Raw genomic sequence first — 27,478 nt, 5'->3', positions numbered from 1 at the left:
CTGTAAGGTTGTAAACCGAGATTATGACATGAGGATGATTCAGCAGGGTTACTGCGACTTTAAGAAGTTGTATATATAAGTCAGTGTTTCTCAACCTTGGCAACTTGAAGATGTCCGGACTTCAATTCCCAGAATTCCCCAGCCAGCGAATGCTGACTCTGTAAACCGCTTAGAGGGGGCTGAAAGCCCTATGAAGCGGTATCTAAGTCTAACTGCATTCGCTGGCTGGGGAATTCTGGGAATTGAAGTCCGGACATCTTCAAGTTGCCAAGGTTGAGAAACACTGATATAAGTCATATTCCTTTTAGAATCTTTGGCCTGCCACACACATTCCTCTCTTCATCTTTACTATGCTGTTTCATTGGGGGGGGGGGGAGTAGAACTGTAGAATGTGTTGTTGTAAAAATAAAACATTCCTTTCTAGAAGCCCAAGGTCATCTTTTGTCTCCGCACCTCTGCACCTGACCGGAACCAGATGCGTGGTCATGCCAGCGTGGCAGAGGAAGATTGGACCATGGGATGGACTTGTGGGTGTAGGGGACAAGGTTTTGAACTTTCAACTGGGTGGGAACCCAGGAAGCTTTCAGATTCAGGTTTCTACAGTTTGTACCAACAGGTCTCTCTTATTAAATTGGAACTTTGAAGAAAGCTATGCTGTCAGCCTCTGCTTTGCTGTTGCTTCGGCTGCCATGAAACGGGGAGGGAGGGCATGGTATTTGGGAGGGGTTACTCATTGTGCTGGAGGAAGGTTCTGGAGCTCAGCTGCCTGTCGGACTGCGCATGCGGAGGAGGTTCCCGCCAGGACTAACGGCACCGACATTCCATCTTCGTGATGCCTTTTGAAGTTATCTCACACCTGACACTTGGGAGAATTATGATTGGACTGTAACTGTGATGCCAAGGGGTGGGGAATGGGGTATTCTATATATCAATCGCTTTCGCACCTAAATAATCAGACTTCACTTCGCTATGCCTTTAATCATTTATAATTAGTAAAAGTACACTTGATTTCTACTCATGGAGTCTCGTGGTCTTCTTTCCTAATTATCTAATGGAGAGGATCTGACATATGCCTTGGACTCTGATTTAATTCTGGATGATATTTGGAACGCTGACATGAGTTTTATCCCCAACCAGGGGATAAAAAGCACACACATGCGCACTCAAAACCAGCAAACTTATGTGCTGAAGGTGACCAGACTAAGGACGCTAACCAGATGAATACCTGGTGGGCAGAAAGTTTTTTTCCCCTATTTCCCTCCCCAAAACTGAGGTGTGTCTTATACTCTGAAAAATATAGTAGTTGGATAATATAATATCTGCAAGAAAACAATTCAGCTCAGAGAGCACCAAGTATCCCACATTTTTCTTCCTCTTCTCCCCTCCTCCCCCGGCCAACAAAGCCACCTTTCTTCTAGCACCAAAGATGTTACATAATTGATTCATAAAACATCTGCAAGAAAATCAACCACACTCAGAGACCAACATTTCTGACCGATGGCAGTCCAGTCTCTTCTTGAAAGCTTCCAGTGATGAAGCTCCCACAACTTCTGAATAACAGAATAATACAGACTAACAGAGTTGGAAGGGACCTTGTAGATCATCTAATCCACCACCCCCCGCCCAAGCAGGAGACTCTACACCATTTCTGAGAGATGGCAGTCCAATCTCTTCTTGAAGGCCTCCAGGGATGAAGCTCCCACAACTTCTGAAGGCAAATTCTGTTCCATTGGTTGGATGGGAGCTTGTAGGTCATCTAGTCCAAACCCCCACCCACCCAAGCAGGAGACCCTGCACCATTTCTGACCAATGACAGTCCAGTCTCTTCTTGAAAGCTTCCAGTGATGAAGCTCCCACAACTTCCGAAGGCAACTTCTGTTCCATGGGTTGATTGTTCTCACTGTCAGAAAGTTCATCCTTGTTTCTAGGTTGCATCTCTCCTTGATCAATTTCCTTGTCTGGCCTTCAGGTGGTTTGGAGAATAGCTTGAACCACTCCACTCTGTGGCAGCACCTCAAATATTAGAAGATGCTATCATGTCCCCTCTGGTCCTTCTCTTCACTAGACTAGCCAGGCCCAGTTCCTGCAACCGTTCTTCGTATGTTTTAGGCTCCAGTCCCCTCATTCTCTTTGTTGTTCTTCTCTGCACTCTTTCTAAAATCTCCACATCTTTTTTTATAGTGTGGTGGTGACCAAAACTGGATGCCACCCCTCAAATATTGGAAGATGCTCTCCTGCCTCCCCTGGTCCTTCTCTTCCCCAGACTAGCCAGGCCCAGTTCCTGCAACTGTTCATGGTATATTTTAGCCTCCAATGCCTTATTTAATGCACCTGGTATGAGAGAGGAAACCACAGTCAGGCATAGAGATTGTAAACACTTTATTAGGGAAGCAAATCATGCATTCTTAGAGAGGAAGGTAGATCTCTACATTTTCAGGGATAATAAGGTTGGTTGGACAGATGAAAGCATAATCTGAATTGGGCTGAAACAACGGAGGGAGAAGTTAGGATGGGCTGAGATTCACTCGCTTCGGGAATGGGCAGGAGGTCGAGGGAAGGGAGGGTCTTCTCCTGACTTGGAGTCTTCTTCCTTCGGGGTCTTATTTCGGGGTCTTATTGATCACCACCATGTCCTGGAAAGCAGAAAAGAGGACCGTTCAGAAGGGGCCAAAGAGATCTAAAGTACAGATGCACGGAGGGGAAGGGCTTCTAGCTGTGATGGCAGCTGTGGTGGGATTAATATGGTCTCCAGAACTTCAAGTAGGGGGGGGGAGTCTTATTGTCCACATCCATGACTTCATTCTAGAATATTGGATGGACCACAGGTTTGAAGAGAGATCTGGCTGGCATAGGCCTTGATCTGAGTCAAATAAATACTTTCCCCCTCTCTTTCTCCTTCTATCTCTCTCCCTCCCTTCCTCCCTCCCGTCCTTCTTTCCTCCCTTTCTCCCTTCCTCCCTAACTTCCTTCTTTCCTTCCACCATCATCTTCTTTCCTTCCTTCTTTTCTTTCCTACCTTCCTTCTTTCTTTCCTTCCTTCCTTTCTTCCTCCTTCCCTTCCTTCTTTCTTTTCTCCATCCATCTTCCCTCCTTCCTTCCACCATCCATCTTCCCTTCTTCCTTCCTTTTCTTTCCTACCTTCCTTCTTCCTTTCCTTCCTTTCTTCCTCCTTCCCTTCCTTCTTTCTTTTCTCCATCCAGCATCCCTCCTTCCTTCCACCATCCATCTTCCCTTCTTCCCTTCCTTCTTTCCTTTCCTACCTTCCTTCTTCCTTTCCTTCTTTTCTTCCTCCTTCCCTTCCTTCTTTCCTTTTACCATCCATCTTCCTTCCTTCTGCCATCTTTCCATCCTCCTTGGCTTTCCTACCTACCTTCCTTCTTTCATTTCACCATCTTCCTTTCCTTCCTTTTCTCCTTTCCTTCCTTCCATCTTCCTTCCTTCCTCCCCTCCCTCCCTCCTTCCCTCCCTCCCTTCCACCAACCATCTTTCTTCCTTCCTTCCTTCCATCATCCATCCTCCTTCCTTCCCTCCCTCTATCCCTTCCTTCCACCATCCATCTTCCTTCCTTCTTTCCTTTCTCCATCCTCCTGCCTCCCTCCCTCTCTTGCAACATCTAAATCCTGGACTTTACAAAGTGAAGGTAAGTTTCATCTTGAATGTGGAGATAAAAACATGGCATTTCTTCCTTAAAAGTTCCCAGCAACCTATGACTAATTTCTTGAAGACAACGGCCAGCAGCCTTGAAGGAATCCTTTGTTCAGGAAATAAACAGCCAGGCTCTTACATCCACGGTTTTAACCACGCCGTCGGCAAAGTTCAGGTTGAAAATATTCGGGAGTGGGATTCCGAGGTTCAGGCCAACTAAATGAAAGCAAAGAAACCACAGAATTAGGTCCCAAATCGTAGGTGTTTGTTCAATGCCAACATGGTGTCACTTACTGTGCTTTTTGCAAATTACGTAATGTGTAAAAGGTTCCCCTCGCACAGATGTGCTAGTGATTCCCGATTCTGGGGGCAGTGCTCATCTCTGCTTCAAAGCCGAAGCACATTTTTTACGTGCTTTCGAACTGCTCGGTTGGCAGAAGCTGGGACAAGGAACGGGAGCTCACTCAGTTACGCGGCGCTAGGGATTTGAACTGTCGACCTTTCTGTTCGACAAGCTGAGCGTCTTAGCTACTCAGCCACTGTATCAGGGGTGGGTTCCTGCCAGTTCTAAGCTCTTCTATAGAAGAGGTTCCACAAATCTACAGTGCCGTTTAGAACCGGTTCCAGCTCCCTCCTTGTACCCGTCCGCACATCATCAAGATGAAGAGCGAGAGGAGGAATTCTGGGAGTTGAAGTCCACAAGTCTTAAAGCTGTCAAGTTTGAACACCCCTGGGTTTTTTTTCTCTAAAGGGTTAAGGGTGCAAGAAGGGCCTTGTAACTTGACAGCTTTAAGACTTGCGTGCTTCAAATGCCAGAGTTCCTGAGCCAACATGACTGGAGGAGGAATTCTGGGAGTTGAAGTCCACAAGTCTTAAAGCTGTCAAGTTTGAACACCCCTGGGTTTTTTTTTTCTAAAGGGTTAGGGGTGCGAGGGTCTTGTAACTTGACAGCTTTAAGACTTGCGTGCTTCAAATGCCAGAGTTCCTGAGCCAACATGACTGGAGGAGGAATTCTGGGAGTTGAAGTCCACAAGTCTTAAAGCTGTCAAGTTTGAACACCCCTGGGTTTTTTTTCTAAAGGGTTAGGGGTGCAAGGGTCTTGTAACTTGACAGCTTTAAGACTTGCGTGCTTCAAATGCCAGAGTTCCTGAGCCAACATGACTGGAGGAGGAATTCTGGGAGTTGAAGTCCACAAGTCTTAAAGCTGTCAAGTTTGAACACCCCTGGGTTTTTTCTCTCTAAAAGGTTAGGGGTGCAAGAAGGGCCTTGTAACTTGACAGCTTTAAGACTTGCGTGTTTCAAATGCCAGACTTTCTGAGCTAACATTTTGGTTGCTAAACCAAGAGCGTTGTTAAGTGAGCTTCACCACATTTTACAAGTTGGCCACACCCACCCAGTCACATGGCTGGCAAGCCACTCCCACATGGTCACATGGTCAGCAAGCCACTCCCACAAAGCAGGCCACACCTACAGAAGAGGTTCTAAAAAAATTTTGAAACCCACCACTGCACTGCATCCCTACTTAATGTGTGTTATTTGCACAATGACGCTGCTGTGCAAGTGCATCACATATCTGGCCCCCTCCCCTGACAGAGACCCTGCTCAGAACACAAAGTTTGTTGCAATGCAATTCTCTACAGCACCAGAAACCCCACCGTTAATCAGAGGCACGTATCCCATCTCAAGGATGTTTATGACCCAGATCTTAAGGGCGTTTTCCTGCGAAAGAAAAAAAGAGTGAAAAAGAATTACTGCAATCCTTTGCGAAAGGATTCTGCAGTTAGTAGCACATAGGCTGCATTTCACGTTTTCAACTCCTGACCCACACCCACACCCAGCACATTCCCTCCCTCCCCATCTCTTAGCTAGGGTGAAGCATTGTGATTTTATGGGGTTTTTATTTCCATAGTTTTATCTTTTTAATATCGTAAGCAGCCCAGAGTTATCCTGTGGTAATAGCAATAACAATAGCAGTTAGACTTATATACCGCTTCATAGGGCTTTCAGCCCTCTCTAAGCGGTTTACAGAGTCAGCATATCGCCCCCAACAACAATCCGGGTCCTCATTTTACCCACCTCGGAAGGATGGAAGGCTGAGTCAACCCTGAGCCGGTGAGATTTGAACCGCCGAACTGCAGAACTGCGGTCAGCTGAAGTGGCCTGCAGTACTGCACCCTAACCACTGCGCCACCTCGGCTCTAAGTAAGACGGCCAATATGTTTTATATATATATATATATATATATATATATATATATATATATATATATATATATATATATATATATATATATATATATATATATATATATATATATATATATATATATATATATATATATATATTCTATAGATCGATTGATCTATCTATCTATCTATCTATCTATCTATCTATCTATCTATCTATATATATATATATATATATATTAATTTGTGCTGATAAATAAATAAAGGGAGACTAGTATAGATCTATTTCAAGCTATTTAGCTCTCATCAGCTAGCCATACCCTTACTGGGATTTGAACCTGGGTTGTATTACATACTAGGCAGACTTCTTAGCCATTAGGCCTCTTACTGATGAACTCTTGTGATGAGCCAATTGACAGATGATGGAAGCAGTTAGCTTCCTCCCATAATTGGGGCTTACCAGGGGTTGTAAATATATAAAGTCACAACCCCTGGTATGCCCAAATATGGGAGGAAGATCACACTTCCATTCCATATCTTATTTATCAGCACAAATATAACATACATACATACATACATACATACACACACACACACACACACACACACACACACACATACATTAAATAAATAAATACATAAATAAAATAAACAAATAGAATAATAAAATAAAATAAGCAAAGTAAAACAAAAATAAAAAATAACATAAAATAATAAAATAAACAGAAAAGAGCATTGCAGAATAAAATAGAATAATATAATATAAAATAAAATAGAAAACAGAATAGAAAAACAAAATAAAAAATAAAGTAAAATATTAAAGTAAAGTAAAATAAAACAAGATAAAGTAAAATAAACAAAAAATAAAATAATAATTAAACCCCCATAGAGAGCTACCCCATCTCTGCAGATCCTGCAGAGGGAAACCTATTTATTCATATAGAGGGAGACCATTCAATTTAGTGGCTGTTTGAAGTCACAGCAGCACTGGAAAAAGGGACTTATTTTCTATTCTGTCTTTATTACTTTATAAATAACTCAAGGCGCAAACACACTTTCCTCATCCTATTTTCTCCAAAACAACAAGCCTGTGAGGTGGGTTCGGCTGAGAGGAAGGGACTGGCTCAAAGACACCCAGCCGGCTTCCATGCCTAAGGTGGGACTAGAACTCTTTGTCTCCTAGTGCAGTGGTTCCCAAACTTGGCAACTTTAAGACTTGTGGACTTCAACTCCCAGAATTCTCCAGCCAGCTGGAGAATTCTGGGAGTTGAAGTCCACAAGTCTTAAAGTTGCCAACTTTGGGAACCACTGTCCTAGTGATTGGCCCGAAGACACCCAGCTGACTTCCATGGTTAAGGAGGGACTAGAACTCACCGTCTCCTGGTGATTGGCCCAAAGTCACCCAGTAACTTTCCTGCCTAAGGTGGGACTAGAACTCCCTCCCTCTAACGAGAGCCTGAAGCCTCCACCCAGCTATTTCTAATTTAATGAAATCAATGACATTATATCTTCTGCGTGTGCTGTAAATGGATTCCAGGACATAGACTTACGTCAAAGGAGCCCACGTTGGAGACATTGAGTGAGACACTGTGGGAAGAAATATGAAAATGAAGACACGGGTAGAAGCATCTGATGTGTCTGAACAGGCCCCAGAGGTCCATCGTGGTGGGTCAGCAGCACCTGACCTGCACATTTCAAGCACCTGCTGTCTGCTTTATCCAGGTTTGGGGTCTCCAAGCTTGGCCACTTTCTTTGTGGACTCCAGGCCTTCTTTGGGAAATAGATTGATTCCCCCCCCCCCCACTTCTATGTGGCAGATTAAAAGAGTTGGAAGGGACCTTGTAGATCATCTAGGCCAACCCCCCACCCAAGAAGGAGACCCTACACCATTTCTGACAGATGGCAGTCCAGTCTCTTCTTGAAAGCTTCCAGAGATGAAGCTCCCACAACTTCTGAAGGCAACTTCTCTTCCATGGGTTGATTGTCCTCACTGTCGGGAAATTCCTCCTTGTTTACAAGTTGAATCTCTCCTTCCATCCATTCTTCCTTGTCTGGCCTTTGGAGAACAGCTTGACCCCCTTCCTCCTCTCTGTGGCAGCCCCTCCAATATTGGAAGATGCTCTCCTGGCTCCCCTGGTCCTTCTCTTCCCTAAACCAGCCAGGCCCAGTTCCTGCAACCCTCCAGTCCCCTAATCCTCTTTGTTGCTCTTCTCTGTACTCTTTCTAGAGTCTCAACATCTTTTTTATAGTGTAGGGACCAAAACTGGATGGCAGCCCCTCAAATATTGGAAGATGCTATCATGTCATCCCTAGTTCTTATTTTCCTTATGGACGTTATAGACCCAATTCCTGCGTATGTTTTACCCCCTTAACTAGCTTGTGTATCTTCCCAATTTACTCCTAGGAGGTCTAAGAAGAAAGACCAGCTATCCCTCCAGGATGGTTATGCTAAGAGCAGGACACTACAGGTTGGAAATTCTCCTGTGCAAGCTGAATAGCAATAGCAATAGCAATAGTTAGACTTATATACTGCTTCATAGGGCTTTCAGCCCTCTCTAAGCGGTTTACAGAGTCAGCATATTGCCCCCAACAACAATCCGGGTCCTCATTTTACCCACCTCGGAAGGATGGAAGGCTGAGTCAACCCTGAGCCGGTGAGATTTGAACAGCCGAACTGCAGATAGCAGTCAGCTGAAGTGGCCTGCAGTGCTGCACTCTACCTACTGGGCCACCTCGCAACCACAAATAAGTTGTGGTTGCTCCAACACCGGAGGTTTTTAAGAAGAGATTGGACAACCATTTGTCTGAAATGGTATAAGGTTTCCTGCCTGAGCTGGGGGGCTGGACTAGAAGACCTCCAAGGTCCCCTCCAACTTCTGTTGCTCTGAATCAGGATGAAGGGAACAAATGACCAACACATCTATAAATAAGTCGTGTTAGTCCAAAGTAGAGGTGAAATTCAGCAGGTTCTGACCAGTTCTGGAGAACTGGTAACGGGAATTTTGAGTAGTTCGGAGAACCGGCAAATGCCACCACTGGCTGGCCCCACCCACATCTATTCTCTGCCCCCCCCCCCAAGTCCCAGCTGATCGGGAGGGAAGAGAGATTTTGTGATAACTTTCCCCTGCTGCCACGCCCACCAAGCCACGCCCACCAAGCCACGCCCATAGAACCGGTAGTAAAAAAATTGAATCCCACCACTGGTCCAAAGGTTATGATCCCCTGCGTGATTTGGTGTTTGCTTACCTTTCTAAGGCCAATGAGATGCCCAGCTTGGTTCGGGTAACACTGAAGCTTCCACTCAGGCTGATATTCTGTAATCATAACATTGAGTGCGTGATTTTGGTCCCTAGTAGTAACTGACATCATAGAGGATAAGGCGGATAGTAGCCCTTACTCCAGAGGGCTATATATTAGCTCCAGTTTAGTTTTGATTAGAGGAGGAGAAAAGGGCCTCTCTGGGTAATGTTTTCAGTTAAGAAGAAGCTCTTTAGATTAATGTTTCCAGTTTCTTTGAAGCAACATTCAGGAATGTGAGAATCTGAGAAGACTCTCAGGTGAGACTTGCTAGAGACAACGACGTTGAAGTTTAATGAATCGTAAACTCGTTATAATGCAAAAGCCGCGCCTCCTGAAGATTTAATTTGTCATTGATAAGATCATGCCAAGAATAAAAGCCCAGCTAACTTTTGTGTCTTAATTGGGACTAGAACTCACCGTCTCCTGGTGATTGGTCCAAAGACACCTAGCTGGGTTTTGTGCCTAAGGCAGGACTAGAACTCACCGTCTTCTGGTGATTGACCCAAAGACACCTAGCTAGGTTTTGTGCCTAAGGCAGGATTAGAACTCTCCGTCTCCTGGTGATTGGTCCAAAGACACTTAGTTGGGTTTTGTAAGACAGGACTAGAACTCACTGTCTCCTGGTGATTGGCCCAAAGTCACCAACTGGGCTTTGTGCCTAAGGCAGGACTAGAACTCACCGTCTCCTGGTAATTGGTTCAAAGACACCTAGCTGGGTTTTGCAAGACAGGACTAGAACTCACCGTCTCCTGGTGATTGGCCCAAAGTCACCAACTGGGCTTTGTGCCTAAGGCAGGACTAGAACTCACCATCTCCTGGTAATTGGTTCAAAGACACCTAGCTGGGTTTTGCAAGACAGGACTAGAACTCACTGTCTCCTGGTGATTGACCCAAAGTCACTTAGATGGGTTTTGTGCCTAAGGCAGGATTAGAACTCACAGTCTCCTTCTTTCTAGCCAGGTGCCTTCACCAGTAGACCAAACTCTCTTACAACTTCCTTGTCCCTACAACTTGCCACTGACACTGTCTGCCTTTTGTAGCCCCCCCATGGCCTTACTCAGAGACCTTGGGTTACCCCTTTGTACTTGGTGATCCAATATCTACTCAATTAGTGCCTACCCAGCCCACTAACTCCCCAACGTCAGCTACTCAGAGACTAGGAAGCTTCATTACTTCCAGAACCCAGCTCAGCAGGAAGGAAGCCATCTGAGTAACACAGGAGAACCACACCCTTTTCGGCTCCAGTGAATGGCTCTCTCTTGTCGGCAGAAAAACCTGAGTAGGGTTGAGTAGTGCCCCTACATGCTGGCACTCGGTGAATGCCCCATTGTGCTTGGAGAGAGCTTGCCAAGGAGCAGGAGACCTACCTCTGATAAGGTGGCCGGGTTTAGGAGCCGCAAAGACCCACTGGCTGCAACAACTACTCTTATCGGGGATAGACAGAATTAAAGCAGGTAGTAATTAGGGACAAGGAAGTCGAGAGATTAGAAAGAGGAGGCCCCAAAGGCCATCAGAACCTGAGACTCGCACATTCGTCTGGCGGCCCTTTCCAAGTCAAGGATCCCCCCAACTAGCATCAGGAACCTGGTACTTCTCTCCTTACTCACCGCGTTCACGGCGAAGAGCGAGGTGAGTGTAGAGTTGGAGTGAAGGGAGAGAACTTGGAGGACAGCACTGAGTTGAATCTTGGCCTTCCCATTTTGCAAAGAGACCAGCGGGAGGCCGCGGACTCTAATCCTGACGACCAAGGGCAGCTCTCCTGTCCCAAGTTGAGGCAACTGTGGACAGTCAGACAGGAGGAATGGTTAGGACACAGCAGGAGGGGCAGAAAGTTTCCCCAAAGGGCAACTGGACTATTCCCCCCTCCCTGCTCAAACATGTATTTTCTCAGCCAAGAAGCTTCTTCAGTTCTTGGGTGAGAAGATTCTTGGATGAGAAGCGAAAAGTCTTCAAAAATAAAAACCAAGAAAATTCATCTGCTGCCAGGGTCCCAAGTAACACCCCCCAAAGCAAGAAGACTCCAAGGCCTGAGGTTCCTCAGAGTTCCATTTTATTAGAGATGTCCTATTGGCACATCTGGGGAAACCCAAGTCTGAAAGCTTCCAGGTGTTCCCAATAGTTCAAAATAATTAACCCAGTTATGGGTCAGCTCAGCCTGCCAAGAATTCTAGGGAAAATTCAGCCTGTCTTCCATTGCAACTCCATTGCAGCTGGGGAGTTGAAGTCAGAGCTGGGTTCCTACCAGATGGCACCTATTCGGTAGAACCGGTTCGTCAAATCTACCAAACCGGTTAGAAGAGGTTCCACCAGTGGACCCGGAAAGCAGGCCACACCTACAGAAGAGGTTCCAGAATTTTTTGAAACCCACCACTGGTGGGTGTGTAATGTCCCGCAGTTATCTATGCATTAATAATGATCTAGTAATATTTCCTTATACATTTTAAGGACCTTTCCTTACATAATTGGAAAGTATCCAAAATACTTTTGGATTTCTAATTTCTGTTTCCGTTAATTGGCAATTGCTAAAACCAATCCCACGTGAAAAAAGTATTCAAAGCCTTCTTGATTTTAATTGTCAATTTATTTATTCCTGCCCATTGTAATATTTATTCGTTTACATATATCTCTGTTTTTCCACTGTTGTGCAAACACAATTCCAGCAGCTGCTAACATGTGAAAAAATTAAATATATATTATACTCCCTTTCAAATAGCCAACAAAATATTTCTGGTTTTAATTCCATTTCTTGCTTTACGATTGCTTCTAACCACTAACTTCTGAATAGCTACTTGGACCGACCTAAGTACTAATTCATAATTTCATAATTATGATTTTCTGGTCACATGGGTGGCAAGCCTCTCCCACAAAGGAGGCCACACCCACAGAGTAGGTTCCAATAATGTTTGAAACCCAACACTGGTTGAAGTCCACAAGTTTTAAAGTCCCCAAGTTTGGACACCCCCTGGAGCCTTAGAGGGGAAAGGCCAATTATGATTATGAGATCTGTTGTAGGAAGATCTTACCTCAGGAAGCACAGACCGAAGAGCCGATGTTGTCATTGGAACAGAGCCACGAAGCTAGAAGAAATCACAACCACACAGGAGAGTCACACAACACAACTCCTTAAATGTCCCATTTGCAGTTGCCCCCGCCTTTTTTTCTATCTGATGTGGGGGTTCCTTTCACTTCAGACTCCCACACCAAAAGACAAATCCTATCCACTCCTTTGCCCAGAGAATAATTACACGTTAAGCAAGATAACCGAGGCATAAAACGAACAGAGGCATATAGAAACAAGACCAGGTGTAGTATTAATGCCACTTTGTAAAGCCTTAGTAAGGCCACACCTGGAATACTGCCACTGATTTTGGTCACCAAGTTACAAAAAAGATGTTGAGACTTTGGAAAAAGTGCAGAGAAGACCAACAAGAGCTGAGGTGGCGCAGTGGTTAGGGTGCAGTACTGAGGCCCCTTCAGCTGACTGTTATCTGCAGTTCAGTGGTTCTAATCTCACCGGCTCAAGGTTGACTCAGCCTTCCATCCTTCCGAGGTGGGTAAAATGAGGACCCGGATTGTTGTTGGGGGCGATATGCTGACTCTGTAAACCGCTTAGAGAGGGCTGAAAGGGTCGTAAACCCATAATCCATTAATTTGAGATTACAGGATCATAAACCCATAATCCATTAATTTGGGATTACAGGGTCATAAACCCATAATCCATTAATTTGGGATTACAGGATCATAATTCCATAATCCATTAATTTGGGATTACAAGCTCGTAAACCCATAATCCCTTAATTTGGGATTACAGGGTAGAGTCAGGGCAACTGGATGGAGCTGAGCGTTTACTGGCTGGATTCCCTTCCTGATGCCTACACAGAGTTCGCAGCCCATATGTTCTCTTTGTACCCTGATAGAGAAACATCCGCCGCTACCTACGATTGGACACCCAACCCACAAGTGGGAGGCGAGAGTCTTCCCTACGAGCCGCCACCCCTCTCATATCTATGGTTCACAAATAGGAGCCAGAAACTAGCTTAGTCGCTTGTCGAGATGGCTCACCTCCACTTCAGTGAGGTCCATGTTCAACCCTCCTTTCGAGATGAGCATCCGGAGCACCGAGGAAAGCAGGTCGAGGGGAAGCATCAGCTGAGAAGAACGGCCCATCGCGGGAGGCAGAGGCAAAGAGCTGTTTCGGGCTCCAGGAAAATCCACCGGTTGGCCGTTGAGGTCGGTCATCATAAGCTGGGGAAGGTCAAGAGAGAGAATTTATTGGAGAGCACAAAGCCATCCATCAGATAAGAGGCCACACAGCCCATAGATGCGCAATGGGTGGGGGAGGTGGAAGAGTCTCTGAAGAAACCTTCCCTAGTTTCTCAGGCTGTAAAGGCGACTGAGGAAGAAGGAGGAGGAGGAGAAGGAGAAGGAGAGGAGAAAGAGGAGGAGAAGGAGGGGAGGAGAAGAAAAGGGGGAGGACGAAAAGGAGGAGGAGGAAGAGGAGAGGATGAGGAGAAAAAGAGGAAGAGGAGGAGGAGGAGGAGGAAGAGGAGGAGGAGAAGAGGAGGAAGAGGAAGAGAAGGGGAGAGGAGGAGAAGAAGAGGAGGAGGAGGAGAGGAGGAGCAGGAGAAGGAGAGGAGAAAGAGGAGGAGAAGGAGGGGAGGAGGAGGAAGAAGAAGAGAAGGAGGAGCGGGAGGGGGAGGAGGAAAAGGAGGAGGAGGAAGAGGAGAGGAGGAGGAGAAGAAGAAGAGGAAGAGGAGGAGGAGGAGAAGAGGAGGAGGAAGAGGAGGAGAAAGAGAAGAGGAGGAAGGGGAAGAGAAAGGGAGAGGAGGAGGAGGAGTTACTCAGGCATTGGAGACAAGTGGAAAACGGGACTTACATTTAGATTCAGAACAATCTGTTGGCCCTTGAACAGAGGCAAACCAGCCAGAGTGTAATGCAGATTTCCAAGAATGCCAAACGGACAGACACCTGTCAGGGGTGAAGCCAAAAGCGACTGAGAGGGAGGAAAAACACAACTGCCGAGCGCCTTCGGGGAATTCTCTTAGAAGGGCCAGTGCTGCACATGACCCGACTGCGAGGATACGGCTAGTCCTCAACATAGGACCAACCTTTACGTTTCTAGGTTCTATCACATCTCAAGACTTAAAACGGACACCTAACATCAAAAGCGTCATCAAAAAAGCACAACAAAGAAGGTTCTTCCTGCGCCGACTCAGGAAGCTCAAACTTCCCAAGGAGCTGCTGATTCTGTTCTACGGAGGAATTATTGAGTCCGTCATTTGCACCTCCATCACTGTCTGCTTTGGCTCTGCAACCCCACAAGACAGACACGGACTTCAGAATCAGAACTGCAGAAAAAACAATTATTGCCAACCTGCCTTCCACCGAGGACCTGTAACACTGCAGGAGTCAAAAAGAGGGCTGTGAAAATATCTACAGACCCCTCACATCCTGGACACAAATTGTTTCAACTCCCACCCTCAAAACGAGGCTATAGGGCACTGCACACCAAGACAACTAGACACAAGGACAGGTTTCCCCCTAAAGGTTATGATATAGGATACAGTTAAATAAAGAAAGGATAATGATAATAAATTACATACATGGAGGATTAGAAAATTTTGGTGTTAAATATTATGGATGTTTAGCTAAAACAGGATATGAGGATTCAATGTTAATGGAGGGCTTTACAAATAAGTAAAATGAAATGCCAGCATGTGGTTATGTATTGAATCTTGGTATATTTAAGGATGAAGGACGTTTTAAATAACTGTAGTCAAATAAAAGTGAAGGCATGATGATGTTAATATAATAAATATTTGAGTTAAGATATTCGAATTAATACGAATTATACTTGATGACGGCGGAAGAGATGCACAAAAGCCTTTTGTAACCAGCTGATAACACTTTCTACAGTATGTAAAGAAGGAGGAGTTGTATGTTTGTTTTGAAAATAAATAAATAAAAAATTTAAAAAAAGAACAGGTTTTTCCCCCGAATGCCATCCCTCTGCTAAACAAATAATTCCCTCACCACTGTCTAACTATTCACTACAGCTGCATTACTATTACTATTCGTCTTCTCATCATTCTTAGTGCCTATCTCTTCCCACTTATGACTATAATCCTGTTGCTTGTATCTTTACAATTTATATTCTTTTATTTCTACAACAACCGTTTCGCTTAACGGTGGAAATTTCGGGCTCAATTGTGGTCGTAAGCCGAGGACTACTGTCAGTATCTGCAAGTATGTTCCTCCCCTGGTATTGGTGCACCTCAACTTTGTAGACCCTGTATCATTTGATCAGGGTCTCCTGCTTGAGCAGGGGGTTGGACTAGAAGACCTCGACGGTCCCTTCCAACTCTGTTGATGTCCTATGATATTCTGTCTTCAAGGGAGGCTTTTTCTGCGTACACGTAAGGCTTTACAATCACAGGGCTGTACATGCCAGAGCAATTCTGCTTTGCACACCGAAATGCACACACAAATTTAATGGAGCTTCCCTGGTGGTCAAACATCAGGTAAGTGGCTTCTGAAAATTTAAAAATAAATAAGTAACAGAGGCAGAATACATCCCGACCACAAGAACAATCCTTACTGTTGACTGTGCCAAGAATAGTGTTGAGAAGGTTCAGGACAACATCGACAACAGGGCACAGCTGTGGGAGAGAAGAAAACAGAATCAAAATCACGTGAAGTGATTAGCACCACTTTGTAAAGCCCTAGTAAGGCCACACCTGGAATCCTGCATCCAGTTTTGGTTACCACATTACAAAAAAGATGTTGAGACTTTGGAGAAAGTGCAGAGAAGATCAACTAAGAGGATTAAAGGCCTGGAGATTAAAACATGTGAAGAACGGCTGCCAAGCCGTGGATTTCGGTTGCCAAGGTTGAGAAACACTGATCTAATGCATTTAATGACCCCTACAAGGCTATTCTAGTGTTGTCCCCTCTGATTGATGGCCCAGATGGTGCATTTGGGTTCATTGACCCTACGGTACTCAACGGGGGGGCAGGCTATAGTTCAGTAGGAAGACTCACCAAACCAGGGACGAGTTCATTCAAGAGACCATTCAGGACGTTGTCCAAGGACAATGGAAGGAGCCTGGAAAATGAGTGGAATTATTAAACATTATTAAAAAGTCCGCCCTATCATGCTTTGCCACATAAAAGCTACTGTTGTCCCACAAGCGGGAAAAATCAAGCTTCATCCTCGACTTATGACCACAATTACGCCAAAATTGGTATTGGTTGTTGCCTTCAGTTTATAAACTTTCTTGCCATCGTCGTTAAGTGAATCACTGCAGTGGTTAAGTCAGTAGCACAGTTGTTAAGTGAATCTGGCTTTCCCCATTGCCTTGCTTGCCAGAAAGTTGCAAAAGGAGAATCATGGGATGTTGGGATACATAAATATGAAACAGCTGCCAAGCATTTGAATTTTGATCACATAATTATGGGACGTAAGTGTGAAAAACTGTCACTTTTTTCAGTGCTATTTAACTTCCAAGGTCACTAAATGGTTGTAAGTCCAGGATGATCTGTAACCACTTGGTGCTCAATCAGGGATGTCCCTGAAACATTCAAGATGGATGACAGCCACATCTGTGGGATCCAAGTCCTATCGCTTTTTGCAACACCTGTTAAATTGGGGCAAGGCTGGGATCACACCATTGGGGCGGCCATCGTGATTTATTTATTGATTTTTCCCTCTTTCTGAAGACCTTCCTTGACTGACTCAATGATTTTCTTGGTGAGAAAACCTTTTGTTTTGGTTCAAGGGAGGAAATTATACATTCGCCAAATTCAGCTTTTCCATCTCGGGGTGGCTGGGAAGTCTAGGATTTAGCAATAGCAATAGCAGTTAGACTTATATACCGCTTCATAGGGCTTTCAGCCCCCTCTAAAGCGGTTTACAGAGTCAGCATATCGCCCCCCACAGTCTGGGTCCTCATTTCACCCACCTCGGAAGGATGGAAGGCTGAGTCAACCTTTGAGCCGGTGAGATTTGAACCGCCGAACTGCAGATAACAGTCAGCTGAAGTGGCCTGCAGTACTGCACCCTAACCACTGCGCCACCTCGGCTCTTAGTAGTCTCTTTACCCATCTGGAGGGCGATGCTGCTCCATAAGGTAAAGGTAAAGGTTCTCCTTGCACATATGTGCTAGTCGTTCCCACCTCTGGGGGGCGCTGCTCATCTCCGTCTCAAAGCCGAAGAGCTAGCGCTGTCCGAAGACGTCTCCGTGGTCATGTGGCCGGCATGACTCAACACCAAAGGCGCACGGAACGCTGTTCCCTTCCCACCAAAGTGGTCCCTATTTTTCTGTTTTTACGTGCTTTCGAACTGCTAGGTTGGCAGAAGCTGGGACAAGTAATGGGAGCTCACTTCATTACACGGCGCTGGGGATTCGAACCGCCGAACTGCCACCTTTTCTGATCGACAAGCTCAGCGTCTTAGCCACTGAGCCACCGTGTCCCCTTTTGCTCCATAGACTGACCTTATTGGACGGTTTAGCATCCCTGACCCATCCATTCAAAAGCTGTCCTCCAAACACACAGGCGCTAAGTGTCTATTTGTGATGTAGGAAGACTCACCCAGACAAGATCCGGATGCCACCAAGGTTGGTCCTACAGTTGTGAAGGAGAAGCTTGGGAGCTCCCGTCCTACCCTGGACCATCCGGGCGTCGGCTGTGATGTTCACTTCTACCAGGAGAGTCAACGGGCCCCCAAGAATCCTGAAAAAATCCGAAAGAAGTAAATACGAGGCTGTTTATTGGGCCAACAGCCAAAAGTTTCCCAAGAAATCTTCAAGTTCAGAGAGAGCACTGGCTTTTTCCATCCATCACAAATATTTATTTATTTATTTATTTATTTATTTATTTATTTATTTATTTATTTATTTATTTATTTATTTATTTATTTATTTATTTATTTATTATAAATATGTTTTCTTTTCCATTTTCATTTTGTACAGTCACATATATACTGTGCATAACCGGGGCCATATAACATTAAACAATAAACACAGCCATCCCTCTTGTCAACAATACCCCCCAAAATACAAAACCAATGTACCACTTCGACCCTCCATACACCCTTTCTTTCGCCCTCCTCCAACTTTCCTTCTTCCCTCCAACCTTCCCCTCTACCCTACTTCCCCTCCCCCTCTATCACTCCTCTCTCCCAATACACTCCCTCCCTTCCTTCTCTCCCTCCCTCCAATCCTCTCTCCCGCCTTCTCTGCCCCTCTTTCTTCTATCCCTCTGCTCCTCCCTTCGGTGTATTTCTACAATCTATCAATATATTCAGCTTGTCCTATTTTTACACTAGAATTAAAGAGCAACAGTATACAAGTGCAATCGTGTTACTTTAAAATCTAGCACATACTATATTTCCCCCTCCCCCCTCCCCCCTAAGACCCCACCTCCCTTCCCCCCCCCCGACTTCCCAGAGCCCGTACACGGTGTAGCTTACAAATATCACAAATATTTATTGATTGATAATATCAATAAATTGTTATCAATTTTCTATTCTTTTTCCCAATATATTTTAGACTGTTTTTGTTAAAGATTTATACCGTGTAGGGGTTCTGGGAAGTCGGGGGAGGGAAGGCTGGGGGGGTGGGGGAGGGGGGGAGGGAGGTTTGACGAGGGGTGTTAGATTTTAATGTAATGTGATTTCACATGTATACTGTCTTCTCTTATTTCTTCTTTAAAACTAAGATATGTTAAGTATATTGATATGGAAGCATATCCAACATAGATTGGAGTTTGCTCAGAAGCGGAAATACACCAATGAGAGGAAGAGTGGGAAACAGAGGAGAGAAGAAAGATGGGAAGAGAGGGACAGGAGAGAGGGTAAGGGGGGAAGATGAGGAGGATAAGGAGGAGTGGAGGGTAGAGAGAGGAGAAGGAGAAAGGAAGGGGAAGTAGAGTAGTATGGAAGCGGAAATACACCAATGGGAGGAAGAGTGGGAAACGGAGGAGAGAAGAAAGTTAGGAAGAGAGGGATAGGAGAGAGGGTAAGGGGGGAAGATGAGGAGGAGAAGGAGATGTGGAAGGTAGAGAGAGGAGAAGGAGAAAGGAAGGGGAAGTAGAGTAGGAAAGGATGATGGAGGGAAGAAAGGAGGTAGGAGAGAGGCAGAAGAAAGAGGTGTATGGAGAGCAGAAGAGCTAATGATGGGTTTTTATCTTTCTGGGCGTGGATGACAAGAGGAACTGATGTAATTACTACTTAATACAATAGGATATTGGCTATGTAATAGTATACATGTGATTTATATGTTATGAAAATGGAAAATAAAAACTTTCTATGGATATGGAAGCATAAATACCATCAACATAGATTGGAGTTCAGAAGCTGAAATACACCAATGAGAGGAAGAGTGGGAAACAGAGGAGAGAAGAAAGATGGGAAGAGAGGGATAGGAGAGAGGGTAAGGGGGGAAGATGAGGAGGAGAAGGAGGAGTGGAATGAAGAGAGAGGAGAAGGAGAAAGGAAGGGGAAGTAGAGTAGGAAAGGATGATGGAGGGAAGAAAGGAGGTAGGAGAGAGGCAGAAGAAAGAGGTGTATGGAGAGCAGAAGAGCTAATAATGGGTTTTTATCTTTCTGGGTGTTGATGACAAGAGGAACTGATGTAATTGCTATTTAATACAATAGGATACTGGCTATGTAATAGTGTACATGTGATTGTATGTTATGAAAATGGAAAATAAAAAAGTATATTTAAAAATAAAAAACCAAATATTTATTTATTAGGTTTATATCCCAAACATTTTTGCTGGGAGCTCAAGAAAGTTCACTCTACTCCACTCTGTCTCCAACTACATCAAAACTAAAGCTGTAAGGAAGAAAGAGGCTAGGAAATGCTACCTGTGGGAATTTCATCCAAGAAAGGTAGCAAGGTTTGCTATTTTCACAACTCACGTGTTGCCCTTGAGGGCTATTTTGGTGTAAATGTTCAATCGAACTCCAACTGGAAAAAGCTTCAGGGTAACTTTAGGAAGGATGATATCCACCAGCTTCAACCTGCAGATAAAAATGAGCTTCATGGTTAAGAACAGAAACTAAAATTATGAAGGACATCCAACGTCATAATAGCAATAGCAATAGCAATTAGACTTATATACCGCTTCATAGGGCTTTCAGCCCTCTCTAAGCGGTTTACAGAGTCAGCATATCGCCCCCACAGTCTGGGTCCTCATTTTAGATAGATAGATATAGATAGATAGATAGATATAGATAGATAGATAGATAGATAGATAGATAGATAGATAGATAGATAGATAGCAATAGCAATTAGACTTATATACCGCTTCATAGGGCTTTCAGGCCTCTCTAAGCGGTTTACAGAGTCAGCATATCGCCCCCAACAACAATCCGGGTCCTCATTTCACCCACCTCGGAAGGATGGAAGGCTGAGTCAACCCTGAGCCGGTGAGATTTGAACAACCGAACTGCAGAACTAGCAGTCAGCTGAAGTAGCCTGCAGTGCTGCACTCTAACCACTGCGCCACCTCGGCTCTTATAACCCTGAGTGGTGCGGTGGCCTAGAGGGGAAGCTGCCACCTCATAATCCAGAGGCTCTGATCAGGATCAGAATCAGGAGTTCGATGCTAGGGAGAGGCAGATATTTCTCTCTCTGGGCACAGTGAGAATTTATCTGCTGAACAAAACTCCGCATTGGCAACAAGAAAGGCATCTGGCCAGCAAACATTCTGCTAGCTCGATTCAGTTGCCCAGACTTCACCCCGCAAGGGATTATGGGGTCATTAAAAGGAGATGATGATTCGACATCATAACCCCAGACATCTTAAATCTAACTTTCCTATGAGACTTGGGGTTTGCTGATCAACATTTGGGGTCTTGAAAATTTTAAATTAGTTAATTGGGAAAGGGGAATTGTATTAAAGCAGTTAGTGATATACAGAGAATTAACGTAAATTAATGTTAAAACAATAAAAATATATTTTAAAAAAAAGAATATGGAGGGAAAAGGAATGGAAAACAGCTAGAGGTTTTCATTGGAGTAAAATAGACTAGTAGATGAAACAGGGAATGATCACTTGGATTAACTTTGAAGGGCCAATTAATGATACAGAAGATGTATTAAAAAGTTAATAAGGGTTAAATGGAAAATATGGAATGAGAACAACAGAGAGCTGGGATTTGAACAGAATTATGATGTAAAATAGATTATGTACATGGGAAGATGTAAAAAGGAAAAACACCAGACAACACTTTGTTCATAAATACGTATGTGTAACAAAAAATAAAATAAAAACTTGATATTAAAAATAATATTTGGGGTCTATGTATGTAATGGACTCTCTCTCTCTCTCTCTCTCTCTCTCTCTCTCTCTCTCTCTCTGTGTGTGTGTGTGTGTGTGTGTGTGTGTACAAAGTGTGGGACAGAGAGAGAACTAGGACGAGGAGAATAGTCTTCATCTCTATCTACTCAAAGTCAGGATGAAAACGACCCTTAAGTGACTAGGTGAAGTTTTCCAAGGCTGACCAATTCAGAAGGAAGAAGAAAGAAACTCAGAATTTAGAACTCAGAAATCTAATTATCCGAAGTATTTGCTCTGCAGAAGACAACCAGATGTTGCCTTAAAAGTTTAAGTCATGTCTGCAACATGTCTGCAAGTTTCTACATTGTTGGAGTCTTCTGTTGATTCAAGTCAAGACCTAAAGAGCTGAAGATCTATTATTTAACATCAAGCCTAGGTATAAAGTCTGACAATAGGTAACTCACCCCAGGAGACCTTCACGTCCAAAGACACCACCAAGAAGTCCTCCATTTGGACCTCCGAGGACACCACCAAGAAGTCCTCCACCTTGGCCTCCAAGGACACCACCAAGCAGACCTCCACCTTGGCCTCCAAGGACACCATCAAGAGGTCCTCCACCTTGGCCTCCAAGGACACCACCAAGCAGACCTCCACCTTGGCCTCCAAGGACACCATCAAGAGGTCCTCCACCTTGGCCTCCAAGGACACCACCAAGAAGTCCTCCATCTTGCCCTCCAAGGACACCACCAAGAAGTCCTCCATCTTGCCCTCCAAGGACACCACCAAGCAGACCTCCACCTTGGCCTCCAAGGACATCGTCAAGAGGTCCTGCACCTTGGCCTCCACTCAACCCTCCTAGGACATTTTTACCTACTCCTCCAGTAAGTCCTTGAAGCAGGTCATCTTTGGCCAGGACATTTGAGAGCACTGTAGAGGGTTGAGAGCAATTATTACAGGAGATAAATTAAAGTTAAACTCAGTCACTGAGCTATTGTTATTAGCAGCTGAAGCATAGTTTAGCTGAGTTACTAAAGTTATTCTTGATTGTTCTTAGTCTTCCATCCCACACGCCTGTCTCTTCCCTTTGGCCAAACTCACCTTTATTAATGTAGTAAAACCAGAACATTTGACGTATGTTGCTACAATTCCCAAAAGATTAACTTTTTTTTTTTAAAGCATCAGTCTTCACGGATGAGGAGATAAGTTTGAACATGTGTTGGGAAAACACATTGAATCCCCCTAAATCCTTAGGTAATGTTCCCCAAATACAGAGCTGAGGGTAGCCCATACCAGCACAGTCTTCTGCAAAATATTTCCTGCAGCACCTTCCAACTCAAATTGGATGAAGAAAGAAGTTCTGGAGAAGTTCAGGAGAAGAAAGCCACCCGGTTGCTCTGCTCTTCAGCATTTGGGCAGAGATGTCCGTCTACAGCTTAGTCTTAAAATTTCCATGATTGACCACTGAGACACTGTAGACCTCCCCAGACCCCTCCATTAGGAGGACCTTGAATGATCTGCCTATGACCTTTTTGGAACGGGCTAGAATGTTGTCGAAGATGGAGGGGCAAGATAGCCAGGATGAAAGTTGAGCCTTGGAGATTCTCAGTCCTCCAGGTCTTAGTTGTCTCAAAGGTGCTTTTTCAGGAGGCAACTGGAGTTTCTCTGTTTTTCCCTGAAGACCTTTCGCTTCTCCTCCAAGAAGCTTCTTCAGTTCTGAGAACTGAAGAGCTGGACTGAAGAAGCTTCTTGGATGAAAAGCAAAACGTCTTCAAAGAAAATTGGAATTTGATTGGAATTTGCTTTATTTGTATGCCGCCCTTTTCCCTGAGGGGACTCAGGGCGGCTCACAATTCAAGGGAGGGGGATAAACAAACAAGTTACAGAACAAAAAAGCATACACTATTAAAAAAACACAACAAGGGAAGTCCAATTGCCTCCTGAAGAAACACCTTTGGGATGAAAGTTGAGCGCACATTAAAAAAAGGAGCAGGGATTCAATCATGCTTTGTTAGGCACTATCTTGACTTATAGAAGGAAATATTAGTAGCCAAGAATGAATTGAGTAGTCCTTGTTGTTCTCTGAGCTTGGCTGATTTCTTACAGACCTTTCATTACACAACTAGATTCAATCCAACCTTCTAGCACTGATGATGTTCCCTAGTTGGGTAATGAAATGTCTGGGGAAAACCATTGGGAAAGTTACTAGAATAATAAAATTAAATACGCCGAAGATAAGATATAATAACTCCAAAATAGGGAAAAGAAAAAGAAGAAGTTAGGGGAAAGGGGGAGAGGAAGGAAAAGAATTAAAACTGGGGTTTTTGAGAGCCCAAAAGAAAATGGTTAGAAGATGAAGAAAGGGTAGTAGTAGACTAAAGAGAATAGTAGTAAGATTGTTATTGTGATGTAACTAATTAAGAAATAAAGAAATGAGAGTATATTGCTCATTGCAGAAAAAAAATTGAAAGAAACGCTCTCTACGCTTAAATTGAATTAGAGAATGTATGCTATTTATAGCAAAATATACCAACGGAGAAAATAAGAAAGGAAAATTTGGTGTAACTTTAAAGGGGCAATTGAAGAAATTGTTTATGTAGTAAGAAAAATAAGTACACAGATGAAAATAATAGAAGAGAATAATTTGGCTGAAAGTGAAAACAAAAACTATGATATAATAAGGATGATGTGATTGAGAGGATGTAAAAGAAAAGACCCTCTTTGTTTCCTATAATACGTATAATTTGTATTAAAAAATAAAAACCTTGAATGGAACCCCCCCCCCAAGCTCAGGGGGCACCAAAAATCCCACAGTCTTCCTTCTCCTCCTCTTCACAACCAAGTTCAGAGAGCACATATGGTACTTCTCCTCCTCCTGTCTTCATTTTCCTTCCTTCTCCTTCTCCTCCCTTCTTCTTCCTTCTTCCTTCTCCTCCTGCACTATGCCAATTGCACTCCCTTCTAGCACTGATGATGTTCCCCAGTTGGGTAATGAAACGTCAGCAAGAAAACCACCAAGCTCAGGAAGCACCAAGGACCCCCATCATCTTCATTTTTGGATACTTGCCTGAAGAGGACCTTGGGAGCAGAGGTCCACATTACTGGATGACACTCAATCTGGAAAAGGCTGTGTCATAAAAATCCGAGGCAAATGTATAATTGGATTCCCCCACCCAATAGATCCTTCCATTCTCTGTCATCTCCCACAGATCATCTCAACCATCCAGGTCATGATTGTCCCAAAGGAACCATTTTTCCGAAAGGCAGCTGGTCAAAAAAACAAAAACATGGATTTTTTTTTCCCTTTGAAAATGTTTCACTTCACACCCAAGACGTTTCTTCAGTTCTGAACTGAAGAAGCTTCTTGGATGAGAAGTGGAACATTTCCAAAGAAAAATAAAATAAAATCAAGAAAGGCCAGTTGCCTTTTGGAAAAAGCACCTTTGGGGCTCCGTAATAATCATTCAGGAGTTAAAGGCTTCAGAACACAGTCTTTGGAATCTCTTTTCCAAAGTTTTGGTTTGCAAGGAGAGAAGGAAAAAGGAGACTCACAATTCTCCAGAACAGCCTTGTCCACCTGAGCCACAGATAATAAGCTTTCTGCTCCACCTTGGCAGACGGGCAGGAGGCCACCGAGGAGAAGAAGGACCAAAGCCTTCAGCATGTTGATTCTGGTGCCTGGGGGGAAAAAAATAGGATAACGTAGGAATGGAGATCCATCAACAGGTCTGCAGAGAGCAGAATGCTGAAGTCTTTTTCCCTTTCTCTTTCTCTAGCGAATGAAATACAGCTCCGTTTGCAAAGATGTTTGCCTTTTCTCTCTGCATATTTATAAAGATGCCAGTCTTTATTAACTAAATAATCATGAAGGAATCATGAATACAATTTTTTAAAATTAATATATGGAACAATCCTGAGAAAACTGAAGGGACATTTTGAAAAGGCGCTTGCAACTGTTGTCAAGTTTTACCCTGCATTGGACATTTTTTATTGTCCTGGAATGTTGTTGTTTTTTTAATTGCTTCAAACTGCAATTATCATTCTGTCTCCTTTTGTGAATTACAAATAATAGCAATAGCAGTTAGACTTATATACCGCTTCATAGGGCTTTCAGCCCTCTCTAAGCGGTTTACAGAGTCAGCATATCTCCGCCAACACAGTCTGGGTCCTCATTTTACCCACCTCGGAAGGATGGAAGGCTGAGTCAACCTTGAGCCGGTGAGATTTGAACCGCTGAACTGCAGATAACAGTCAGCTGAAGTGGCCCGCAGTACTGCACCCTAACCACTGCGTCACTTTGGCTATTGTCCTGGAATGTTTTTTTAATTGCTTTGAACTGCAATTATCATTCTGTCTCCTTTTGTGGTTTACAAATAAGTCAGAGGCATGAATATTTTTTGCAATATTTTAAAAATTTCTAATACTTTTAAATATTTTGTGGATATAACCAGTGGAAGAGGTTCCTCCAGAAGTTGTGGTTGCTTCTTCACTGGAGGATTTTTAGAAAGAGACTGGACAATCGCTTGTCTGGAATGTTATAGGGTCTCTTGCTTGAGCAAGGGGTTAGACTAGAAGACCTCCAAGGTCCCTTCCAACGCTGTTATTGTGTAATTCAACCTGGAAATAAGGAGGAATTTCCTGACAGTGAGAACAATCAACCGATGGAATAGAAGTTGCCTTCGGAAGTTGTGGGAGCTTCATCACTGGAGGCTTTCAAGAAGAGACTGAGAGAAGGAGAGAAGAAAGGAGGGAAGAAAGGAGGGAAGGAAGGAGAGAAGAAAGGAGGGAAGGAAGGGGGGAATGTAGGAGAGAAGGAAGGGGGGAAGGAAGGAGGACAGGAAGGGGGAAAGGAAGGAGAGAATGAGAAAAGAAAGGAGGGAAGGAAGAAGGAGAAAAGGAGGGAGGGAAGGAAGGGGAGTAGGAGAGAAGAAACGAGGGAAGGAAAGAGGGAGGGAGGGAAGAAGAAGTAGGACCGTTGTAAGATAAGATGGATCTTCAAGTATATTGTCAACAGTAGGGAAAATTGTTATAAATACATATTATTAATAACAGTTATGAGATCATATAATTGTGAATGTATATATGAAATTGATAAAATAAAATAAAAAAAGAAGACACTGGGCTGCCATCGGTCAGAAATGGTGCAGGGTCTCCTAGTCCAACCACCAGCTCAAGCAGGAGATCCTTATGGAATTACAGGATAAAGAAAGGGACCTTGGAGGTCTTCTAGTCCAACCCCCTGCTCAAGCAGGAGACCCTAGACCATTTCTTCAAAGATGAGGTAAAGAGGATCCTTGAGAATCATCCTTACCTTCTCGATTTAATTCGGAAATAAGAGAACTTTGAAATATCTCTCCCCATGGAGGTGAACGAAGATCCTTACCTTTGTCAACTAGAGGCTTTACAAGGAGGTGTTCCCCAGTTCCTGTCCGTCACCAAGGAGGATGTCAGGGACCCAAAACTGATGGTCCTTTTATTACCAAAGATCTGTGTCAGGAATGAGGAAAAGAGTCTCTCGGGGGGAAAGGCTGTGATATTTGCTTTGGTGTAAAATAGCAAGCGATTATTCCCAAGGCAAATATACCTTTAGAAATCTTGAAAATGGGTCAGTTGAGCAATGTGTGTGGAACATCTCAGCAGGTGCATTTGATCCAACTTGAATGGGGATGCCGATTGCTAATCTCAATCCCACCCCCCCTCCCCACCCCCAAACCTAACCAGGAAAGCCGAGATCCTGTTTCACAGCCATCTCCCCTCCAATGACCTCCGGATATCCCGGATGAGATTGTGGCTCTGCTCTCTGAAACTTCATGGAAGGGAGATTTCTCTCCAATCTCTGGTTTTAGCGTGGAGGGATATGAAATATGCTTGTATTATGAGGTCCTTGGTGGTTTTTGGGCTCGGTTATTTTCTTGCAGACGTTTCATTACCCAACTGGGTAACATCATCAGTGGTAGAAGGTGGTGGGGTTTGCAGAGAGGAGGTAGGGGAGAGGAGGAAAAACCCGGGGTCCTTGCTGCTCTCTGAGCTTGATTGTTTTCTTGCAAACGTTTCATTACCCA

The 27,478-nt window shown here is 44.1% G+C and overlaps 1 protein-coding gene across 1 annotated transcript; it reads right to left on the bottom strand.

Moving 5' to 3' along the window:
* Nucleotides 1–2,364: 2,364 nt before the first annotated feature.
* Nucleotides 2,365–25,080, bottom strand: LOC148044803 (BPI fold-containing family B member 3-like). The gene is made up of 16 exons (XM_087720896.1): nt 24,969–25,080; nt 22,110–22,346; nt 21,884–22,001; nt 20,056–20,157; nt 17,724–17,864; nt 16,173–16,236; nt 15,730–15,790; nt 14,008–14,099; nt 13,194–13,376; nt 12,155–12,208; nt 10,739–10,909; nt 9,078–9,145; nt 7,382–7,418; nt 5,301–5,364; nt 3,785–3,861; nt 2,365–2,633 (listed from the first exon to the last, which is right to left on the bottom strand). The coding sequence occupies exons 1-16, from the start codon at nt 25,078–25,080 to the stop codon at nt 2,601–2,603; spliced, it is 1,614 nt and encodes a 537-aa protein (XP_087577022.1). The 3' UTR covers nt 2,365–2,600.
* Nucleotides 25,081–27,478: the final 2,398 nt, after the last annotated feature.

This window comes from Thamnophis sirtalis, unplaced genomic scaffold, assembly GCF_051295495.1.
Source record: "Thamnophis sirtalis isolate CommonGarterSnake01/CBP01778 unplaced genomic scaffold, rThaSir2_p1.2 scaffold_7, whole genome shotgun sequence".
Taxonomy (NCBI): Eukaryota; Metazoa; Chordata; class Lepidosauria; order Squamata; family Natricidae; genus Thamnophis; species Thamnophis sirtalis.
Note: the sequence above shows the minus strand (reverse complement) of the source record. Positions and strands in the feature narration are given on the sequence as shown.